At 40.7% G+C, this 12,860-nt stretch overlaps 1 protein-coding gene across 2 annotated transcripts in view; it reads left to right on the forward strand.

Annotated features, from left to right (window-relative positions):
- Positions 1 to 2,441: 2,441 nt before the first annotated feature.
- The window catches only part of LOC139762696 (GATOR2 complex protein WDR24-like), a 133,518-nt gene continuing 123,099 nt past the window's right edge, over positions 2,442 to 12,860 (forward strand). The window contains exons 1-3 of one of the 2 annotated variants that reach the window (XM_071687663.1): positions 2,442 to 2,614; positions 5,010 to 5,124; positions 7,569 to 7,685. In XM_071687663.1, the coding sequence (XP_071543764.1) occupies positions 5,034 to 5,124; positions 7,569 to 7,685 (208 nt within the window). In that variant the 5' untranslated portion in view covers positions 2,442 to 2,614; positions 5,010 to 5,033. The remainder of the gene's footprint in view (positions 2,615 to 5,009; positions 5,125 to 7,568; positions 7,686 to 12,860) is intronic. The other variant, XM_071687664.1, reaches the window with a different exon arrangement.

Raw genomic sequence — 12,860 nt, forward strand, 5'->3', positions numbered from 1 at the left:
CTCTCACAGAACTCTGACTGGTCAACCATGTCCAATCAAGAGAACTCGAACCTTAAGACACACACACAGACACATGATACTAAACGCTCTTAGAATCCTTATGGACAAGGAAAGGGAATCCCTTAGCATCATATACCAAAAGTCCATCTGCTCCATCCTTGAAGTACACCTCAACCAAGCTAGCCATCTCTACAGCAAACGCAACAGAACTATAAACCACACAGAACATGGCCCTTAGGACGAACCCAGGTTGTATTGCAACCACAGACTCTCATTACCTGCACAGCGAATCACAAATATTTCCAATGCAATCTCACATCAGTGTACTCAATATCCAGTTCATTGCAATAACCTAACTACGACCGCTTCCACTCAAAGCAGAGACAAAGACACTTGCCTCACACCTTAACAGTGTAGGCTCACAGATGCCCCACCTCCATCAGATGTTGATACTAACGAAGATATGCCTCGTTGACTCAAAAACTACTAGACAGCATCCCTGTATATTCCAACCTAAAACTCTACCCCACCAAACATACACCCATCTGACATTTCACACCCCCAGGCATGTACGAGTAACTTTCTCTTCTACCTACAGGACATCACCCAATTTCCACAATGCAACAAACACAGATTCAACATATATCTTAGATTCATTACATCCCTGATGTATCTTTCAGTATAAAGGCACCAAACACTTAGTCTTTCACGGTCCTGTACTCACCTTACAAAGACTGACACATAGTTCCATAGAAGAGGATCCCGGTGCATGACAGAGAGTATATGTAGATGTAATTACATGAAAGTGTACTTGGGACTTACTGTGTTTCATTTTTCTTCGTGGTTATCTGTCCCGTGCACGCCTCACACCCTCCTGCCTGTTCAGGCTCCTATATATCTCAAAGTATCTTGTATCCCCACTCGTCCACCATCTCGGTATCCCCCTTTATACTCATCATGAGAATGTATGGGATGAGGAGGCGCATCTTAAGGCGATGTCATTACCCCTGGCTGTGTTGACAACTTAACCATGTCCCAAGTGTAGACCTAACCCACACTAATGGCCTCTTGTTACTCTAATGAGACGGCCTCCCGGGCACTGTTCTTACCAGACATAAACAACTGCCTTCTACCTAATGTTTCAGTAACGTCCACTGGCAGTATAATACACCGTCCACTGGCAGTATAATACACCGTCCACTGGCAGTATAATACACCGTCCTCTGGCAGTATAATACACTGTCCACTGGCAGTATAATACACCGTCCACTGGCAGTATAATACACCGTCCACTGGCAGTATAATACACCCACTGGCAGTATAATACACCGTCTACTGGCAGTATAATACACCGTCCACTGGCAGTATAATACACCGTCCCTGGCAGTATAATACATCGTCCACTGGCAGTATAATACACCGTCCACTGGCGGTATAATACACCGTCCACTGGCAGTATAATACACCGTCCACTGGCGGTATAATACACCGTCCACTGGCAGTATAATACACCATCCACTGGCAGTATAATACACCACCCACTGGCAGTATAATACACCGTCCACTGGCAGTACAATAAACCGTCCACTGGCAGTATAATACACCGTCCACTGGCGGTATAAAACACCGTCCACTGGCAGTATAATACACCGTCCACTGGCAGTATGACACCGTCTACTGGCAGTATAATACATCGTCCACTGGCAGTACGATACATCGTCTACTGGCGGTATAATACACCGTCCACTGGCAGTATAATTCACCGCCCACTGGCAGTATAATTCACCGCCCACTGGCAGTATGATACACCTACCTAAAACCACCATTCACTACTTATACCCAGCATCCAGGGTACTCTCTTGCTCTTAGAACTTACTTCTAGTTTTACATTTCTAAACAACAGGTTTCAAAAATTAAATATATGGTTCATAAACAGACAAGTGGTAGGCAATATCAAGCATTAAGAAGGAAGTGGTATAAACCGTAAAAAAATGTCATTTTTTTTTCTTTTAGCATCCTTTTTCTCCGTTATTCCACTGTGGATTAGACTTTAGTGATGATAATTTATATATGATTTATCCACTGACATTATTGCCCTCACACATGTCCCGTTTGCTTAAAAGCAACGGTGTTTTGATATCTTACTTAATTTTTTTGTACCCTTTGCGTAATGAATAACACTATCCACCCTCCTATTTCTATAACCTTTGCTTAGATAACACTATCTACCCTTCTATTTCTATAACCTTTGCTTAGAAAATGTCACTATCCAGCTTCAGAGACTTAAGAATAGAATTAATGAGGATAGATAGAAAATGTAGGTTAGAAATAATGGAAGGATTGGATGAAAGTTCGTGATAAACCAATGCGCGTCATCGCTAGCAATTTTGTGCGCTTCTTTTGTTTGTTATTGTTCCCCTGGATTGGTCGCTGGCTCGTGCGCTGGCACCAAACATTCGCTAGAGTGACAACAGTGGCTGTGTCGACATAATATTCTTTGGCGTGATTATGTCCCTATATACAAAAGACTTATGATGTTATGTATGTATAAAGTTTCACTCAAGTGCCAGTAAAACAAGACCTCCAGCTGGTGTGTTGTGTTGTGGTGATATAGGCAAGTGTTCCATGTTTTACGTACTTTTAAGTCCTATGTAGATGCATCTATAGGTTTGAAATTCGGGTGGATTTACCGTTTCAGGCATCCACCTGTTTGGAAATTGAAGTTAAAGTTTAGTTTTCGAGGGTGTTTGATGTGGTTTGCGCGATTGTGACCTTCGTTTCTACCCCAGGTCACTACCATTGAGGTATCTCCCCCCCATCTCCTCCCTCCCCACTGCCTCTAAATCCAACGGGGGTTTAGGTTAAGGAAATTTTACAAAAAGTACTAATTTGCGTTGGAAATGAAGATAAGAATCGTTCAAAAGATATCAGCAATCATGGAAAAAAATTCTTTCAACCAAAACAGACGTAATAATACAAACCTTACCTAACTTGACTAGGGTGTTGATGTTCGAAGTGGTAGTAATGGCCATTATTTCATAGGCACTGATTTAGATTCATCATCGTCTATAAACTCTGAATACCACCGGACATTACTAAAATCCAAGGGGATTGCAGTATAATCGGTGAGGATTTTCTCTCCAAGGCTCAGTCCTCTGTTCTTGATGCTACCTCACTAATGCGGGAAATGGCGAATATGTATGGAAAAAAGTATATACATATAAAATCTGACCTTATGTGTGAGATGTCAATTTAAGCAGATCACAAGAGGGATGTCTAGTATCCTGAAATCATATGCTTTGATTTTCATGCATGTGTGAGGTCTTTTGCGAGTGATCATCCTGCAGACAGGTGCGGCAAAGCATTCATCTTATCCTTTGTGCAGATTTTAAGGAGCTCAACAACGGTCCCTTAATTACCATGGTATTATCGACTTTGAGTTTACCCAACTGTGATGTGAAGTTTCGAGTGCCCACAGTATCTTATTCTGCCCCTCGGCCAAATGTTGTGGCTTTCAAGGGCCACTTCTAGTCAAAAGTGTAGGAATCCAGCATGGTGGTGGCATGAAGCTGCTTGCTGCACAGAACAAGTGAGATAACCACATCACTTGATCCTTGTTGCCCATGCTCTGCATTCATCTTTCTCTATTACTGTAATTCTTAATTAGTGAGGAACTCTGTAATCTCGGTGCAGTATAACATTCTGATAACTTTAACTTTTGTGCTGCTTATTGCCTCTAAGCATGAAGCTAGTGATGTGAATGAAGCCACCCAGAAAAGAGCAAGAAAAGTAATGGCTTTAGAGCAAAAAGTGGACTTCTTCGATTGCTTTGTACACAATGAATGCATAGTGTCTGTTGAGAGTTATAAGGCAGCTGTTAGTGTGGCACAGCTGGATGGCTGCTTTGTGAGAGTACAGAGGCCAACAAATAGCATCAGGGATAATATATGTACATCATCTCTGTTCTTTTGAAGAATAAACATATTGCTTTTCAAGTATAATTTTCTAATTTTTAATTCTATGACTTTATGACATTAGGTAGTTTGTCAAGGGTCACACCCCCTAATCCCCTATTCCCATTGTCTATTCAGGGCCACTTTCCATAGCCCCCTATTTCCCATAAGATTAGTATCTTGCCATATCCCCATTGTTGCTAAAGGACTTCTGTATTCAGCTTGTATATTGATCCCTGTATATCATAGACATCTGAACTCACAAACCATATTTGTGGTAACATATTTGATTCAGTTGTTTTTGCCTTCAGAACATTTTGATGCATGAAGCCATTCAGCTGGGTGCATCTTTTAAAGAATGGGAAATTATCCTTTGTTAGAACTCACGAGTAAGTTACATATCTTTCTTACAACTTAATTTGATTTGTAAATTCATTCATCTACTAATCAATGCTCTTTAGAATCTGAACAGAGCACAGACTTATGCAAGACATTCACAAATTACATTGGGACACTGTCAGTGTCCATTCTGTTCTTGTTGAGAAATTTTGATTTTGCAACACACATTTGTTGTAATATGATTCTTCTTTGATATTATATGCACTTAATATTGAATGCTTAGTGAGAGATGACAGTGTATTCGTTGTGCTTGGTGGAGGTCAATGGATAGTGTGGGAGGAAGCTCAGCCACCCTGCAAGCCACGACACACACTTGCACACTAGTCAGAGAGAATGAAAAACATCATGTCATTAAGACCATAAGAATATTAAAAATAAATGTTTTTCAAAAATTTTCAAAGGCTGTGATGAATCATTCATGCTTTGTCTGTCAATATAAGTGCTTTAGGTGATGAAAGCATCATCATCATTTTGGTAGAGTGTTCAATGCCACAGACTAGATAACTGCACTCACAGTCTACTGCTAGAGGTGTCCCATACTGTATACAGCACATCAGCAGACTGAGTTACCTAAAATGTTCTGATTAGTGATAATCTAACAGGTTAATGAAATTTATGACTTGACTTTTTATGTAGTCATTTATATATTGCTTTCAGATATACAGCAGTGATATACCCAGGATGCGCACAGTGTGTGTGACACAAGATGTACCTGCTAATGCCTTGGCCCTTAGTCCTGATGATCTCCAAGTGGTTATTGCAGGACGTTATGGTAAATATATTGAAGTACAGCTAAAGGATGCTTTCCTGTGAACAATATTCAGCTATTCCATATGAAATGTATATGATGATATGCCATCTCTTGGTGTTTGACAGCAAAATTCATAATAAAGGGCCTTAGAACACATGTGATATGAATGCGGATCCTAGATTTAAGAATTGTTGGACCCCTCTCATTTCCACAGATTCTTATCTAATATTTATTGAGATTTGTAACACAGTAACTGAGGGGTGACCCATTGTGCTTTGAACTTTTGTATCTTTGCCAGATTGCTCTGTTATGAAGTACTGTATGCATATATAAAAAAGAATGCCAGTTGCTTAAGCAAGTGAGAAAACCATTATTTTTTTTCTTTTTTTTTTTTTTATTTTGCTTCATCGCTGTCTCCCGCGTTAGCGAGGTAGCGCAAGGAAACAGACAAAAGAATGGCCCAACCTGCCCACATACACATGTATATACATACATGTCCACACACGCACAATATATATACATATACATCTCAGTGTACACATGTATATACACACACAGACATATACATATATACACATGTACATAATTCATACTGTCTGCCTTTATTTGTTCCCATCGCCACCTTGCCACACATGGAATAACAACCCCCTCCCCCCTCATGTGTGCGAGGTAGCACTAGGAAAAACACCAAAGGCCCCATTCGTTCACACTCAGTCTCTAGCTGTCATGTAATAATGCACCGAAACCACAGCTCCCATTCCACATCCAGCCCCACACACTTTGCATGGTTTACCCCAGACGCTTCACATGCCCTGGTTCAATCCATTGACAGCACGTCGACCCTGATATACCACATCGTTCCAATTCACTCTATTCCTTGCACGCCTTTCACCCTCCTGCATGTTCAGGCCCCAATCACTCAAAATCTTTTTCACTCCATCTTTCCACCTCCAATTTGGTCTCCCACTCCTCCTCGTTTCCTCCACCTCTGACACATATATCCTCTTGGTCAATCTTTCCCCACTCATTCTCTCCATGTGACCAAACCATTTCAAAACACCCTCTTCTGCTCTCTCAACCACACTCTTTTTATTTCCACACATCTCTCTCACCCTTACATTACTTACTCGATCAAACCACCTCACACCACATATTGTCCTCAAACATCTCATTTCCAGCACATCCACCCTCCACCGGACAACTCTATCCATAGCCCACGCCTTGCAACCATACAACATTGTTGGAACCACTATTCCTTCAAACATACCCATTTTTGTTTTCCGAGATGATGTTCTCGACTTCCAAATATTCTTCAAGGCTCCCAGAATTTTCGCCCCCTCCCCCACCCTATGATTCACTTCCGCTTCCATGGTTCCATCTGCTGCCAGATCCACTCCCAGATATCTAAAACACTTCACTTCCTCCAGCTTTTCTCCATTCAAACTTACCTCCCAATTGACTTGACTCTCAACCCTACTGTGCCTAATAACCTTGCTCTTATTCACCTTTACTCTGAACTTTCTTCTTTCACACACTTTACCAAACTCAGTCACCAGCTTCTGCAGTTTCTTACATGAATTAGCCACCAGCGCTGTATCATCAGCGAACAACAACTGACTCACTTCCCAAGCTCTCTCATCCACAACAGACTGCATACTTGCCCCTCTTTCCAAAATTCTTGCATTCACCTCCCTAACAACCCCATCCATAAACAAATTAAACAACCATGGAGACATCACACACCCCTGCCGCAAACCTACATTCACTGAGAACCAATCAGTTTCCTCTCTTCCTACAGGTACACATGCCTTACATCCTCGATAAAAACTTTTCACTGCTTCTAACAACTTGCCTCCCACACCATATATTCTTAGTACCTTCCACAGAGCATCTCTATCAACTCTATCATATGCCTTCTCCAGATCCATAAATGCTATATACATATCCATTTGTTTTTCTAAGTATTTCTCGCATACATTCTTCAAAGCAAACACCTGATCCACACATCCTGTACTACTTCTGAAACCACACTGCTCTTCCCCAATCTGATGCTCTGTACATGCCTTCCCCCTCTCAATCAATACCCTCCCATATAATTTACCAGGAATACTCAACAAACTTACTTATACCTCTGTAATTTGAGCACTCACTCTTATCCCCTTTGCCTTTGCTTTATAGGGAGAAATTCTATTTCTGTAAGATAAATGTGAGTTTGAAAATGGTTTACAAACCTTTAGTAAGTCAGCATTGTGAATGTGCTGTATTAAAATAAGAGCAATCACTTTTCCAGGGAATTATGAGATGAAGCATTGTCCAGCTAATAGCCAGTTCACTTCTTAGATATACTTTCTTACCATTTACTTTACTGAAAGAAAGATTTGGTCTGAAAAACAAATTAATGCAGAATGATATTCATACTGTCTGCTTAGAAAATTCTCTATGTATATTAAACACTTGAATTTCAGTGTTCAAGATTTTCTCCATCGAAGATGATGATCTGGTAGAGAAAGCAAACCTCCGTGCTGGGAAGCATCTAAATCTCAACTTCTCTTGTAATGATGTGGTCTGGAACCCTGTAGAAGGTAAAGTCATGAATGTATACCTTGTAATTGAATATATTTATGACTCTAGTTATGTGATTATTTTGTATTTATATTACTTCTGTTGTATGTTAGGATAACCAAGATTCTCTAATTTTGTAACATTAAAAAAAATTGTATCAGAGGAATAGAATATTTATGAGTTAGGTTTGAAGATGGACTAAAATGGCTTTGTTGTTTCAGTGTAAGGAAGGCTTTCGCTGATAGTATAGGTAGAGAAGTAAGATTGGAAAAGATTGGAAGTGATTAAGAATGTAAGGGTGTTGTAATATGCAAAACTATCATATTCAGAAGTGAAATAGTAGAACCACAAAGCTTTAGACAAGTTATCAATAGAGAGTGTTGTCGCAGGGAATTTGTGGAAGAGGATCATGTAGCCTCAGATAATTGCTCTTTAGATTGCCATTGTTATTTGGTTCTATATAAAGTATTAGCTAACATTATCCTTGATCATCTTTCAAAAACTTTTATGTTATATAGTATAGTGCAACTGGAATTTTATTTGTTTAGGACTGTTTTGCTTGTCTAATATGAAGAGGAGCTATGTTAGTAATTTTCAACAGTATGGGCTGCTACAGATATCAAAGGTCATTGTTCCGGGAGTGTTGATTTTTCCCCCATTTATACTTCATGAGTAGGAAGTTTTTCACTTTTAAACATTCTCTATTAATGCACTGCCTTTTAAGCTTTTGTATGCTCTCCATACTCAGTTAATCCTCTCTCAGTTCATTCCTTCCATCCACCACTTTTTCAGTATAAAAGTATTTCTTTATATCTTTATTTTTGCAACTAGTTCCCTGTTTAGTTTCATATTATGTACTCTGGTTGTCTTATCCCTACATTTTTCAAAGAATTGAAAACTAAAGGTTGTGGTCAGGTCATCCCTCATTTTTCTCTCTTCCATGGTGGGCAGTTTTAAAGCTTCTAGCCTCTTCCTGCAACTCAGCTTTCTTAATTCTGGTACCATATTTGTTACTCTCCTCTGGACCTTCTCTATTAGATCTTGTGCTTCTTTTAATGCGGTGACTAAATTTGGATGCTTATTCTAGTTTTGGCTTTGTGTAGGATGTAAACAGCTTGCTTATTGTTTCCTTATCTATATACTTGAAAGCTGCTTGATGTTTGTTAGTAGAAAATGTTTCTTTTACTTTTCTGCTGATGTGGGAACCTGATGACAGCTTTTACTTTTCTCCTAAAGTGGGAACCTTGCGACAGGTTGGAGATGATGTTACTTCCCAGGTCTTCCACATGTATAGATTTGTAGTTATTTTTTTGTTAGGTGATAATCATATTGAGGTCTTCTTTCACTCTGTACCATCCTTATTAATTTACATTTGCTCAGGTTGAATTTCATCAGCAATCAGACCTATGTACTTAGGTGTCTGTTTAGGGTCCCTCGTAAGTTGATGCTATGCTGCCCACTTTTCTTTTCCCTGAAGACCTTTGCATCATCTGCAAACATAATCAGGTAGGTGCATACCTTCTGGAAAGTCATTCATTTGGATCAAAAAGATTAATGGTTCCAAAACAGAACCCTGTAGCACTCTTCTGGTGATCGCCCATTTGCAAAAGGCTCCTCAAACATTGGTCCTTTGTTCCATTTCATTATGATAAGCATTTCTTCATCAGAGAAGTCTTCCCTTTATTCCTGCCCTGGTCTGTGATCCTCATTCATATTGGCTGATTACCTTCATTTTCAATTCCAAATCGAGCACCTTCCTCTGCTTCTTAACATATTTATTTATTTATTATACTTTGTCGCTGTCTCCCGCGTTTGCGAGGTAGCGCAAGGAAACAGACGAAAGAAATGGCCCCCCCCCCCATACACATGTATATACATACGTCCACACACGCAAATATACATACCTACACAGCTTTCCATGGTTTACCCCAGACGCTTCACATGCCTTGATTCAATCCACTGACGGCATGTCAACCCCGGTATACCACATCGCTCCAATTCACTCTATTCCTTGCCCTCCTTTCACCCTCCTGCATGTTCAGGCCCCGATCACACAAAATCTTTTTCACTCCATCTTTCCACCTCCAATTTGGTCTCCCTCTTCTCCTCGTTCCCTCCACCTCCGACACATATATCCTCTTGGTCAATCTTTCCTCACTCATTCTCTCCATGTGCCCAAACCACTTCAAAACACCCTCTTCTGCTCTCTCAACCACGCTCTTTTTATTTCCACACATCTCTCTTACCCTTACGTTACTCACTCGATCAAACCACCTCACACCACACATTGTCCTCAAACATCTCATTTCCAGCACATCCATCCTCCTGCGCACAACTCTATCCATAGCCCACGCCTCGCAACCATACAACATTGTTGGAACCACTATTCCTTCAAACATACCCATTTTTGCTTTCCGAGATAATGTTCTTGACTTCCACACATTCTTCAAGGCCCCCAGAATTTTCGCCCCCTCCCCCACCCTATGATCCACTTCCGCTTCCATGGTTCCATCCGCTGCCAGATCCACTCCCAGATATCTAAAACACTTCACTTCCTCCAGTTTTTCTCCATTCAAACTCACCTCCCAATTGACTTGACCCTCAACCCTACTGTACCTAATAACCTTGCTCTTATTCACATTTACTCTTAACTTTCTTCTTCCTTTTTGTTTGGGTTTAATACAATCCGGCATGAAAATTTGTTAGATTCACTTGAATAACACGTTTACTGAACGGTATCTTAGAATGAGATCTGAGAGAGGTGCTGTGATGTACACATTGCCAGGATATCATCTGATAGTTACTGTCATACGCAAGCAGCCATTAGCAATGGCAGACATATGACAAAGCCTGATTTTTTATATTTATATTTATATTTACATTATTTTTTTTTTTTGCCGCTGTCTCCCGTGTTTGCGAGGTAACGCAAGGAAACAGACGAAAGAAATGGCCCAACCCACCCCCATACACATGTATATACATACGTCCACACACGCAAATGTACATACCTACACAGCTATCCATGGTTTACCCCAGACGCTTCACATGCCCTGATTCAATCCACTGACAGCACGTCAACCCCGGTATACCACATCAATCCAATTCACTCTATTCCTTGCCCTCCTTTCACCCTCCTGCATGTTCAGGCCCCGATCACACAAAATCTTTTTCACTCCATCTTTCCTCCTCCAATTTGGTCTCCCACTTCTCCTCGTTCCCTCCACCTCTGACACATATATCCTCTTGGTCAATCTTTCCTCACTCATTCTCTGCATATGCCCAAACCATTTCAAAACACCCTCTTCTGCTCTCTCAACCACGCTCTTTTTATTTCCACACATCTCTCTTACCCTTACGTTACTTACTCAATCAAACCACCTCACACCACACATTGTCCTCAAACATCTCATTTCCAGCACATCCATCCTCCTGTGCACAACTCTATCCATAGCCCACGCCTTGCAACCATACAACATTGTTGGAACCACTATTCCTTCAAACATACCCATTTTTGCTTTCCGAGATAATGTTCTCGACTTCCACACATTATTCAAGGCTCCCAGGATTTTCGCCCCCTCCCCCACCCTATGATCCACTTCCGCTTCCATGGTTCCATCCGCTGCCAGATCCACTCCCAGATATCTAAAACACTTTACTTCCTCCAGTTTTTCTCCATTCAAACTTACCTCCCAATTGACTTGACCCTCAACCCTACTATACCTAATAACCTTGCTCTTATTCTCATTTACTCTTAACTTTCTTCTTTCACACACTTTACCAAACTCAGTCACCAGCTTCTGCAGTTTCTCACATGAATCAGCCAACAGCGCTGTATCATCAGCGAACAACAACTGACTCACTTCCCAAGCTCTCTCATCCCCAACAGACTTCATACTTGCCCCTCTTTCCAAAACTCTTGTATTCACCTCCCTAACAATCCCATCCATAAACAAATTAAACAACCATGGAGACATCACACACCCCTGCCGCAAACCTACATTCACTGAGAACCAATCACTTTCCTCTCTTCCTACACGTACACATGCCTTACATCCTCGATAAAAACTTTTCACTGCTTCTAACAACTTGCCTCCCACACCATATATTCTTAATACCTTCCACAGAGCATCTCTATCAACTCTATCATATGCCTTCTCCAGATCCATAAATGCTACATATAAATCCATTTGCTTTTCTAAGTATTTCTCACATTATTTTTATATTTATATTTATGAGAAGCGTGGGAGGTGGGCAGATTAGAAATGGTAGTGAGTGGTGGGATGAAGAAGTAAGATTATTAGTGAAAGAGAAGAGAGAGGCATTTGGATGATTTTTGCAGGGAAATAATGCAAATGACTGGGAGATGTGTAAAAGAAAGAGGCAGGAGGTCAAGAGAAAGGTGCAAGAGGTGAAAAAGAGTGCAAGTGAGAGTTGGGATGAGAGAGTATCATTCAGTTTTGGGGAGAATGAAAAGATGTTTTGGAAGGAGGTAAATAAAGTGTGTAAGACAAGGGAACAAATGGGAACTTCAGTGAAGGGGGCTGATGGGGAGGTGATAACAAGTAGTGGTGATGTGAGAAGGAGATGTAGTGAGTATTTTGAAGGTTTGTTGAATGTGTTTGACGATAGAGTGGAAGATATAGTATGTTTTGGTCGAGGTGGTGTCCAAAGTGAGAGGGTTAGGGAGAATGATTTGGTAAACAGAGAAGAGGTAGTAACAGCTTTGCAAAAGATGAAAGCTGGCAAGGCAGCGGGTTTGGATGGTATTGCAATGGAATTTATTAAAAAAGGGGGTGACTATATTGTTGACTGGTTGGTAAGGTTATTTAATGTATGTATGACTCATGGTGAGGTGCCTGAGGATTGGCGGAATGCTTGCATAGTGCCATTGTACAAAGGCAAAGGGGATAAAAGTGAGTGCTCAAATTACACAGGTATAAGTCTGTTGAGTATCCATGGGAAATTGTATGGGAGGGTATTGATTGAGAGGGTGAAGGCATGTACAGAGCATCAGATTGGGGAAGAGCAGTGTGGTTTCAGAAGTGGTAGAGGATGTGTGGATCAGGTGTTTGCTTTGAAGAATGTATGTGAGAAATACTTAGAAAAGCAAATGGATTTGTATGTAGCATTTATGGATTTGGAGAAGGCATATGACAGACTTGATAGAGATGCTGTGTGGAAGGTATTAAGAATAT

This window comes from Panulirus ornatus, chromosome 44 (assembly GCF_036320965.1).
Source record: "Panulirus ornatus isolate Po-2019 chromosome 44, ASM3632096v1, whole genome shotgun sequence".
Classification (NCBI taxonomy): Eukaryota; Metazoa; Arthropoda; class Malacostraca; order Decapoda; family Palinuridae; genus Panulirus; species Panulirus ornatus.